The sequence below is a fragment of the Asterias amurensis genome, chromosome 20, assembly GCF_032118995.1.
Source record: "Asterias amurensis chromosome 20, ASM3211899v1".
NCBI classification, from domain to species: Eukaryota; Metazoa; Echinodermata; class Asteroidea; order Forcipulatida; family Asteriidae; genus Asterias; species Asterias amurensis.
Window position 1 is genome coordinate 657,419 of NC_092667.1, and position 12,512 is coordinate 669,930.

At 36.9% G+C, this 12,512-nt stretch overlaps 1 protein-coding gene across 1 annotated transcript in view; it reads right to left on the minus strand.

The window, feature by feature from the left end:
* Nucleotides 1-9,857: 9,857 nt before the first annotated feature.
* Nucleotides 9,858-12,512, minus strand: part of LOC139952687 (monocarboxylate transporter 12-like) — a 12,760-nt gene continuing 10,105 nt past the window's right edge. The window contains exons 3-5 of the mRNA XM_071951888.1: nt 10,717-11,357; nt 10,366-10,531; nt 9,858-9,989 (exon numbers count right to left, since the gene is read on the minus strand). Coding sequence (XP_071807989.1) covers nt 9,865-9,989; nt 10,366-10,531; nt 10,717-11,357 — 932 coding nt within the window. The 3' untranslated portion in view covers nt 9,858-9,864. The remainder of the gene's footprint in view (nt 9,990-10,365; nt 10,532-10,716; nt 11,358-12,512) is intronic.

Below are 12,512 nucleotides of genomic sequence, written 5' to 3' on the forward strand. Positions count from 1 at the left end.
TTGAAAACGCCTTGAAAACAGACTAAAACGAAGCTATTTATAGGAAAAAATGTATAGATTGATGTATAGATTGTCAAAATAGCTTTTGTGGTTGAGGACATAGGAACTTATGCATAATGACGACTGGAGAAGAGACTAACTAACCGAAAGGGAAATGTTTGTTGAAAACACCTTGAAAACAGACTACGTACGTAAAGCCCTTTCATATGATGTATAGATTGTCAAAATAGCTTGTGTGGTTGAGGACATATGAACTTATACATAATGACGACTGGAGAAGAGACTAGCTAACCGAAAGGGAAATGTTTGTTGAAAACACCTTGAAAACAGACTACGTACGTAAAGCCCTTTCATATGATGTATAGATTGTCAAAATAGCTTGTGTGGTTGAGGATATAGGAGCTTATGCATAATGACGTAGAAGTTAATGATATAGAAGTTTTGATACACGAAGTGTGGGCCTTGGGCAATACTGTTTACCGAAGGGGTCCAATGGCTTTAAGTCATGTTTGACGCCTTGGATCGGGCACCACTATGGCAGGAGATGTTAAGGAGGATCCAAACGATACAAAATTAGTATGCTTAGCCCGATCGTGGGTTCCAGTATTTTCTTATTTTATGTAAATAACATTACATGCGTTAAAGGAACGAGTTGGTCTATAAAAAGCGTTTGTAACCGTTTGTTATAAAATACATAATGGTTGGAAAGATGTTGTAAAATGATCCACACAAATTTGCCTCGAAATTGCGTGGTTTTCCTTTTACTTTGCGAACTAACACGGTCGGCCTTTTTTGGGAGTCATAAAAAACAGGATCTATGGAAAAGCTGAAAATAAAAACCATGACGAATTATACCATTGTTATTCAATAGAGACGTATTGTAGTCACTTTGGTTGGGGAGTGAGGAAACTAGTAAAACACACATAAATCACAGTGCTGGCTGGGACATAATTTTATGCACCTGACAGATCTATGCATGGATATTCTTTAAAAGTTTTTGTTTGTTTGAATAGCTTCACATGGTTCGTTGAAATATAAGGGGGTTGGTTGTGGCGACAACAACCTTTTTATCCTTTTGACAACCATCATATATAATGTAACTTCACGGCTGATGGTTGCACTTTGGTATTGTCACTTTTCAACTCGGCTCTACGTGCTGTCTGGTACCTTCCATACATACATTTTGTTGTGAAGATTTTAATTGGGTAAAGGCTTATAGTTTGATGAATAATATGACGAAAACAAACTTTTATCCTTTTGAACTGAATTCATGATTTATTGTCTCATTCTTCTCACGTAGCTATTTAGTAGGGTCAAAACGTGAGGCCAGTAACACTTTTTTGCAAGTACATGTACACCATGTAATGTTAGTTGGACGCAGTTTGCTAACAGCCATTTTCCTTTTTTAAATAAAACCAGTAAATTAATAATTTTGCTTAGTACATAAAATAAAATTGAAGAGGATGCCTGAATTGACTAATACAATCGGAGTTGGACGAGGTGTAGACTTGGGAGTTGGACGAGGTGTAGACTTGATTCAAGTAGATCGACTTACTGACATAATCCATCTCACCAAGTCGACTAAGATAAAATGATCAGTCGACTAACTGACATAATTTATCTCACCAAGTCGACTTACAGAAACTAAGAAGTTGACTTAAAGCCATTGGACCCTTTCGGTACAGAAAAAAAAGTTCACAGATTTATTAATAATTTACAGGGTTTACAGAAGGTAACGGTGAAAGACTTCTCTTGAAATATTAGTCCATGAAATGGTTTACTTTTTGAGAAAACGGTAAAACAATATAAATTCTCGTTGACGAGAATTACGGATTTGTTATAAACACATGTCATGACACGGCGAAACGCGCGAAAATAGGAGTAGGTTTTCCCGTTATTTTCTTCCGACTCCGATGTCCGATTGAGCCTCAATTTCCACAGGATTGTTATTTTATATATAAGTTGTGATACACGAAGTGTGGGACTTGGACAATACTGTTTACCGAAAGTGTATAATGGCTTTAACAGCCTGAACACGCGTTGAGATGTGTGTGTACCAAACCTTGTGCACCACTATGAGAGCACTCTATTTCCTAGTCTTTATATTGCTTTTTAACTTTACGTTTGCGGGCTAAAACTAAATGTAATACTGTAATGCCCCTTTAAATGATGTTTGACCAGGCAAAGATATAAAGTAGGTTCCAACGGTTACAAAATATTAGTATGATTAGCCCGTGCTTAGCCCGCTCATGGGGGTTCCATTGTTTGTGATTAAACTTACATCATTATCATTATGTTTGACAACTTGGACCGAGCACCTCTGGGTCAAAAGATGTTTAGGAGTTTTCTTAACTTTACAAAATTATGATGTCACTTAACCATTGCTTCGTCCTTCGGATGGGACGTAAAGCCGTTGGTCCCATGTGTTATGTAACGCATATAAAAGAAACCCAGTGTACTTATCGAAAAGAGAAGGATTTCGCCCCGGTGTTCCCGGTCCGATCGGCAGCAAAATTGCGCCACAGCACCTTGTAAAGCATTACATGGTGCTACCAGAGTATTAGTATGATTAGCCCGTGCTTAGCCCGCTCATGGGGGTTCAATTGTTTGTGATTAAATTTACTTCATTATCATTATGTTTGACAACTTGGACTGAGCACCTCTGGGCCAAAAGAATAACGGATTTATTTTAAACACATGTCATGACACGGCGAAACGCGCGGATACGAGGGTGGGTTTTCCTGTTATTTTCTCCCGACTCCGATGACCGATTGAGCCTAAATTTTCACAGGTTTGTTATAGAAGTTGTGATACACGAAGTGTGGGCCTTGGGCAATACTGTTAACCGAAAGGGTCCAATGGCTTTAAGTCATGTTTGACGCCTTGGATCGGGCACCACTAGGGCAGGAGATGTTAAGGAGGTTCCAAACGATACATAATTAGTATATGCTTAGCCCGGTTTTGGGTTCCAGTATTTTCTTATTTTATGTAAATAACATTATATGCGCTTAAGGAACACGTTGCCTTGGATCGGACGAGTTGGTCTATAAAAAGCGTTTGTAACCGTTTGTTATACAGGGTGTCTCAAAAAAAAAGGTAATCCTACTTTAAAGGGTTTTTATGGCCGGACTATATGTTTACCAGCAGAAAGCATGGCATCATCTTAAAGCTGAAACCTTGTGCTTTCCAATGATACATTTGGTTACATTCAAGGGTCACGCATCAGTGAGCACCATTGTCTTGAAGTTGTGGTGCAAAAATGCAGTTGGTTCACTTTTGAACCCATGACATTTTGGCCTTCAGACTGAGTCTGTAAGCCTCAGGTTGTCACAAACGGTTCAGCTAATAACAGCAGAGTGGTCAAGAAAATGTATGAAACCAGAAGTTTGCTGGGATCTCTCTCACACCGCTCAAGAAGACACAGGAGTATGTCTTCTTGCAAGATCAGGAAGCAGAAGTTCATGACGGATGTGAAGATGTGGAACAGATGGAAGTGAAGGTCCAGATGAGTGATCCGATTAAAAGTGGTGTGGCGCATTCCGTGTTGCACTTGTCTCCCATGGGTGGTCAATCATTGCTGTCATAGGGTATCAATGTTTTCCTGAGATCTCGCTGTCCTTGGCTTTCCTGAACTTCCTTTGATGCAGTTGAAGCTGTTTCCGTGTGCTTCATACTTTCTCACATTGGCCCAGATTGTTTTATTTGCTGGTGGTTCTCGATCTGGGAATGCTTCTCCAAAGGCATCCCGTGTAGCCTGCAAACTTCTTGTTTCATACCATTTCTTGACCACAAAGATTCTCTGTTCTTCCGTTAGCTGAACCATTGTGACAACCTGAGGTTTACAGACTCAGTCTGAAGGCCAGAATGACAAGGGTGTAAAAGTGAACCAACGCATTTTTGCACCACATTTTCAAGACAATGGTGCTCGCTGATGCGTGACCCTTGAATGTAACCAAACGTATCATTGAAAAGCACAAGATTTCAGCTTTAAGATGATGCCATGCTTTCTGCTGGTAAACATATAGTCTGGCCATAAAAACCCTTTAAAATAGGATTACCTTTTTTTTGAGACACCCTGTAGAATACATAATGGTTGGAAAGATGTTGTAAAAGTAGAATAAAATGATCCACACAAATTTGCCTCGAAATTGCGTGGTTTTCCTTTTACTTTGCGAACTAACACGGTCGGCCATTTTTGGGAGTCGTAAAAAACAGGATCTATGGACAAGCTGAAAATAACACGAAAATCCCATGGCTGGGACATCAGCTAGTTTAAATACACCAGATAAATCTATTATATGGATATTCTTTTGAATATTTTATTTTGTGCATATGGTCCGTGATTCATGGTCCGGTGAATATAAGTGGGCGGTTGCGTATCGACAACAGACTTTTATCCTTTTGATCACCATCAGCTCCATGTATAATAAACTTCAAGGGCTGACGATTGCACTTTTGGTATTGTCATTGTTAAACTCCCGTTCCATTGTGCGCTGTCTGTTACCCTCCACGCATAGATTTTCTTGTGAATAGTAGCTGTGTATGATTCATGGTTCGCTGAATAATCTGGCAATAACAAACTTTTATCATTCTGAACTGAACGCTTGATTTATTATCTAGAGGTAAATGCTCGAGGCAAGTAAGAGTATTGTGCACGTACACCATGTAGTTTTGTTGGAAACCGTTTGCTAACAGCCATTTATGTTACCCTTTGAAATAAAATCAGAAAATTTATAAGTTTGCTTGTTGCATAAAATTAAATTGAAGATGATGCCTCAATTGGTTTTTACAATCAGAGCTGGACTCTAGACTGACGTGTTGGACTCCTTGAACACTCCAAGTGGTTCAATAGGTACAATTCCAATACTTATGCTGATGTTCTCATGATGTCAGCATCAACAGGAAGTTCCAACAACTTTGTCCCCTTGTACAATTAAATGCAAATATGAGTCACGTGGTTAATTATTTTTTTTATTTTTGGGGGGTCGGTGGTTTGACGTTTGATCTAGTACGACTTGATTTCACATCATCGTGTCATGCATGCACTCAGGTTATGTTTGGCTAACAATTGAGAAAAAGAAAAGGCAACACTGTCGATATAAAGATAAGAATCTAACTTAAATACATGTACTACAAAAATAAATATTTTTTAGTTTTAGGGGGATAAAAAAATATTTTGATTTCACACGGAGACTCGAAATCGCAGGTATCCGAGATGTGTGCGCGACTGATGACCACTAGATCATCGGGCCTGATGCATTATACGAGGGTTTACATGTATTTGTATGAACAGAGGAGATTATGATACGGTGAAATAATTCTTGTGTCATGATTTTGCGAACATTGTCACTAAATATGAACTGCTAACGCCTTTAACTATTAAGTAGGGTTGAAATGTAGTATTAGATGCCTCTAGGGGGTTTTTGACGAAGACATTTTTTTGGAAGCTTTTTCGCGCTCTATTGATGATCACTGGAGCGTGACTCTCCCGCACAGCTAATACATTGCACGTTGTGTGTATGCCTAAGTGTAATGTTTATGCACATACCAACGGGGTATGTACGTTGTTCTTTAGACGTGATTTTTGAAATTTTCAACCTCTCTTTTGAGCCAGAAGACAAGATCAAAATGGGGTCATGTCTGTGAGGCGTTTACAGAGTTTTTAATGCCCTTTCCGATGATGTATTGATTGTTAAAATCCCTCATGTATTTTAGAATTTTCAACCTCGATTTTGAACCAGAAGACAAGATCAAAAAGGGGTCATGTCTGCGAGGCGTTTACGGAGTTTTTGTTGACCTTTCCGATGTTGTATTGATTGTAAGAATCACTCATGTAGATCAAAAGTTATGATTTTTTGAAATAATAAACTTTGAGCTAGTGTATCTCGTCAACTGATGACGTCATCGTGACGTAACAACTTTTGCATCATCTACTGGTTATTGTCTACAGGTGTGCAAAGTTTCAACTTAATAAAGCAAGCTTTGCATCTATGCTTTTTCTTGCGGACAATCGACAGCGAGAGGAAGAAGAAAAACCCCCAAAAAGAAAAAAACCGAACAATAACAAAGAGTTGTTCAGGCTGTAACCCGAACACCTAAAAACTAAAAATCAATGCAAAACACATGTAGGGGATGGAGGGGCCCATAAAAAGCAAACCTTAACGAGTACGGACCCCCCCTTTTTTCTAACGAATAAAGCAATGTAAACAATTCTATTTAGTGGGTGTAATCTTATGTAGCGGTAAAACAATTCAAAATTACAGGAAGAACAAACACAAAAACAGTAAGCGTAAAATAAAACTTAACCATATATAACAGATAAACAAAATAGGCAAAATAAATACTAGAGAAATTGGGCCCCACAACTCTTGCTGGAAAAAAACCCATGTCGAAATATACCATTGTTATCCATTAGAAACGTTTTGTAGTCACTTTGGTTGGGGAGCGAGGAATCTAGCACTAAACACACGAAAATCCCATGGCTGAGACATCAGCTAGTTTAAATACACCAGAAGATTTTAAAGTATAAAGGCTTATAGTTTGATGAATAATATGACGAAAATAAAGTTTTATTCTTTTGAACTGAATTCATGATTTATTGTCTCATTTTTCTCACGTAGCCGTTTAGTAGGGTGAAAACGTGACGACAGAAACACTATTTTGCTAGTACATGTACACCATGTAATGTTAGTTGGACGCAGTTTGCTAGCAGCCATTAACCATTTTTTAATAAAATCAGTAAATTAATAGTTTTGCTTGTTACATAAAATAAAATTGAAGAGGATGCCTGAATCGGAGTTGGATGAGGTGTAGACTTGATTCAAGTCTTAGATTGTGGTTATTCTTCTTCATCCCAGGCACGAAAAACGCCCCCACATTATTAGCGATCACGCGGGCCCTAACGCGCAATCTCGATACGCACACGTTGCAACGTGTGCAGGCTGTGTATAAGTAAACTTCTTAATTAGTTACTGTAAGTCGACTTGGTGAGATAAATTATGTCAGTAAGTCGACTTACCATTTTATCTAAGTCGACTTGGTGAGATAAATTATGTTGTTAAGTCAACTGATTGTTTTGAATAAGTCGACTTAGCAAAATAATATGTCGGCAAGTAACTGATTCCACGAAATAAGTCGTCTTGATGAGATTGCGTATGTCGGTAACTCGATATGTCGGATGGCACTCCTGGAGCTCCGTACCTTTTGCCAGTCAATGGAAAATCACGCCATGTGCACGCACATATGGCACTGGCGTATAATGTGTAAACAAGTTTGAACAAGCTATAGACACGAGGGGTATGCTGCGTTAGGCATAAACTCTTAGGCCAAGAAAATATACAAATGCTTACTTTTGAACCGTAAGACAAGGTCAAAATGGGATTATGTCTGCGAGGCGTTTACGGAGTTTCGAATGATGATTCCGATGATGTATTGATTATAAGAATCCCCTGTGTAGATCAGAAGTAATGATTTTATATTAATAAACAACTTTGAATGACCATCATTCAAGAACGGTTGACGTCATCATGACGTAACTTAAACGGTTTCCTCTCCTTATGAATATCTAACTTTGTGTGAAGTTTCAAGTTCATACGAGTTTGGAAAAGGTGCTTTTGTTAGCGGACAAGGGATTTTTGAGTTGGCCGAACAAACTTAAAAATACACTAGATATCGTGTTTGTAGAAACAAACACTAGGTGTTCGGCTATTGTTGGGTCAGTGTTTGAATAAATGAAACAAGTATTGTTAAAAGCACGTCAAATTACAAAGAAATCAAAACCAAACAGTTTTCTCGATGTGTAATAATTTTATGGAAAAAGCATCAAAAAGTGTACATTTCAACCTAAAAGCCTTTAAATACTGCCTTTTCAAAGCATTTTACAGACTCTTTCAGTTTAAAAAGGTCAAAAAGTCAAGAGAAGGTCACCAACATACCCATTTCTGTGGAATACGTGAGGCCCTTTCATATGATGTATAAATTGTCAAAATAGCTTTTGTGTTTGAGGAAACGTGAACTGATGAATAATGGCGACTGGAGAAGAGACTAACTAACCAGAAGGGAAATGTTTGTTGAAAACGCCTTGAAAACAGACTACGTACGTAAAGCCCTTTCATATGATGTATAGATTGTCAAAATAGCTTTTGTGGTTGAGGAAATGTGAACTGATGAGTAATGACGACTGGAGAAGAGACTAACTAACCGGAAGGGAAGTGTTTGTTGAAAACACCTTGAAAACAGACTACAAACGTAAAGCCCTTTCATATGATGTATAGATTGTCAAATTAGCTTTTGTGGTTGAGGATATAGGAGCTTAATGCATAATGACGACTGGAGAAGAGACTAACTAACCGGAAGGGAAATGTATGTTGAAAACGCCTTGAAAACAGACTTAAAACGAGGCTATTTATAGGAGAAAAAACAAAATTTAATACAAAAATAAATAGTACAAATTTTGGTCGCCACGTGGTCTCCCATCGAAATACTGACTGGGCCCGATTTTGCTTAACCTCAGTGACCGGACGAGAACCGGTGTTATCAACGCAGTATAGTCGTAGATTAAAACCAAGTAATTACTTTTGAAGAAAATTGACATTGTGTTGAGAACGCCTCGAACGCAGACAACGATCAACACGTGGTGCAGAGCGTGGTTATGCTGCTCAATGCACCGCATACTTACACGTGGTGACCGCAATGCACCGCATGCTTACACGTGGTGACAAAGTACGTGTAATCGTAAAATCTTTACGCGCAATCAATGGGGAATTTTGTAGTTCTTTATACATGAATTTTGAAATTTTCAACCTCTCTTTTGAGCCGGAAGACAAAATCAAAACGGGGTCATGTCTGTGAGGCGTTTACGGAGTTTTTAATGCCCTTTCCGATGATGTATTGATTGTAAAAATCCCTCATGTAGATCTAAAGTAATGATTTTTTGAAATAATAAACTGTGAATGAGTGTATCTCGTCAACTGATGACGTCATCGTGACGTAACAACTTTTGTATCATCTACTGGTTATCGTCTACCTGTGTGCAAAGTTTCAACTTAATGCAAGCTTCGCATCTATGCTTTTTCTTGCGGACAATCGACGAGAAGAAGAATAAGAAAAACCAAAAAAAAAAAAAGAGTTGTTCGGGCTGTTGCCCGAACACCTAATCAATGAGTTGTTCGGGCTGTTGCCCGAACACCTATAAAAAAAAAAAACGAACAAAATCAATGAGTTGTTCGGGCTGTTGCCCGAACACCTAATTATTATTTGGTTTTCTGGGAAAAGGGGATGTAGAATTTAAATACCTGCATTGCGTTCGTTTAGTATGGCTAGGCAAACTATACTATATCACTCGTTCGTCCCGTACGTCCGACCGTGGCCCGAATTCATTTCATGCTGCTAGGCGCTGCCATGTTGTTCACATATTGAATATGCATTACACAACCTTGACAACGGCCTTGTTTACATAATACGGCAACATCCACAGGGCACGGAGCGCTGCATGATTGCCAAGACGATGGTACCTTGCAGGGTGTAGTCTAGATTTCGAGCCGTCCACGTAACTACATCATACCGTGGCGGGCGCGCTTTGGCGATTCAACCGCGCGTAGTATACTATCCAGAATCAAGCACCATCGTCTTGGGCCAAGACTAGGTCAGACGACATTGAGGTACGACTATTTCCTCCTGTAATAATCTCGTAAGTCTATTGTTTCATTTTGTGCACCAATATTCTTGGAAAGGTTTGGCTTTTAGTGGCGTCTACAAAATATTGCAGTCAACGACTACGTTCAAACACTAGCAACCAAATTTGTGACTTAAAAACTCTCAAGTAAACCTTAGTGAGGGCAAAAAGCATTTTGAGCAAATTGTTAATCAATGGTGGGAACAACATCGCTGAATAACGCCGTCCATCAGCATGAGTACCATCATTACAATGTTGATGATTCCAAGCCCGACAAAGGCTAGGTCGTAACTTCGTGTCAGGTCGTAAAGCAACCCTGTAAAGAGATAATATGAAAGACGAAATTGAAACAAACTTTAAAACAAACTTTAAAAATACACCAACAAAACCACCATCACCACCACACAAACACCCGTACACGGTAAGGACAGGTAAAATCACCTGGAAATAGAATTGTTTTTCTTTCAAACATAAGAGGCTTATGAACAATAAAACAATTTTGTTAATAATTGTTTGTCACGATTTATAATGTTTAAAAAATAAAGTTAGAGATAAAGTTGTTTACGGGGGGGGGGAGGGGTGACTCCGCCTACCCATTTTGTGACGTCAATCGAGGCAGACTTTTGATTAGCTCTATGGCTTCACAAAGCCATGCAACCAAATCACAATGTCCATGTTGTAGTTAACCTTACCTGCTGCAAAACTTCCGCTGATTTCTCCAAGCCCGTAGAGGCAGTTACTTAAAATATAGAAATCAACGAGAAAACTTTCGTCGTACATTTCTTTCACCGCTAACGTCACTAGAATGTTTAGAAGTCCAATGGCGCCACCGTTGACACAAGCCAAAAACATCAGGGCCTGGCATAATTAAAAGGGTTTTTTTTTCTTTTTGATCAAACGCCATATTAAACAACACGAAAGATTAGAATGTCTATATCAACATTATAAATACACAGAAACTTAGCTTTCGTTAGCATAATGTAAAGAATAAAACAATTATTAGTTACAAGGATAGATATTAAAGGGACAGCAGTATCACTTACCACATAATTATCTTGGGCAAATGAATCCATGAACATTGCCGCTGAGTTTATAATACACAGTAACACAACGAACCAAAATGCACTGATGACACTGTAGCCCTGAAGAGGAATATGAAGGAGTCTTCCAACAAGGTTTCCAACACCACCTCCAGTAGATAACAGAGCTGCTGCAGAGAGAGTTAAACCTCTTGATACTGCATGAGGTACTAGAAATACCATCCAAGCAGCAGAAGATATGCCTTGTAGTAAAGAAATACCGACTTGAAGAAGTAGCTTTGGTTTCTCAGCGAGGATTTTCAAGGAAAGCCAGGAAGCAACTTCCTTCAGCTGATTACGAAAGCCGGGCTCATTCTTGTCATTTGATGCTTGATCAGTGTCTGTTGTTTTTATCTTTGAATACTTATGGACGTGTTGACCATTCAGTGCACCAAACACAGTCACGTGGAACATAACAGCAGACATGATCATCAAGGTTCCACGCCAGCCATAGACTCCGAGGAAAAAATCGACTACTGGAGGGCAAGCCATAACACCAAATGACCCACCTAGAAGTGCTATGGCGTACATGACCGGAAAATGCTCTGATGGTGACGATACCAGTGCAACTGTCTGTGGTATGTAGGTAAGACCCATACCAACACCTGTCACAAATGGTAAAAATACAGGTATATTTGTCATTCCATATCAGGTATATCTGTCATTCCATGTCAGACCAATGGACTTTTTTCCCTCATGTCTTCCGATTTTGATAAAAATTGCTGTGATTGTAGGTCCTTTAATATGAACAATGAATGCACACCAATTTTCAGCCCGATCGGACTTACCATGTTGTCAGGGCAGAAACCACTAAAATCTGACATTTTAAAAACGCATCATTCCAAAAAACAACGAAATTAATATCACTTGATATCACTTACAACAACAACAACAACAACAACAACAACAACAACAACAACAACAACAACAACAACAACAACAACAACAACAACAACAACAACAACAACAACAACAACAACAACAACAACAACAACAACAACAACAACAACAACAACAACAACAACAACAACAACAACAACAACAACAACAACAACAACAACAACAACAACAACAACAACAACAACAACAACGTAGCCCGACTCGAGGAGTTACCGGCACAAAGGAAAATAACATCTTTCTTTTGCATGCTGTGATAAAATGAAATAATAATAATAATAATAATAATAATAATAATAATAATAATAATAATAATAATAATAATAATAATAATAATAATAATAATAATAATAATAATAATAATAATAATAATAATAATAATAATAATAATAATAATAATAATAATAATAATAATAATAATAATAATAATAATAATAATAATAATAATAATAATAATAATAATAATAATAATAATAATAATAATAATAATAATAATAATAATAATAATAATAATAATAATAATAATAATAATAATAATAATAATAATAATAATAATAATAATAATAATAATAATAATAATAATAATAATAATAATAATAATAATAATAATAATAATAATAATAATAATAATAATAATAATAATAATAATAATAATAATAATAATAATAATAATAATAATAATAATAATAATAATAATAATAATAATAATAATAATAATAATAATAATAATAATAATAATAATAATAATAATAATAATAATAATAATAATAATAATAATAATAATAATAATAATAATAATAATAATAATAATAATAATAATAATAATAATAATAATAATAATAATAATAATAATAATAATAATA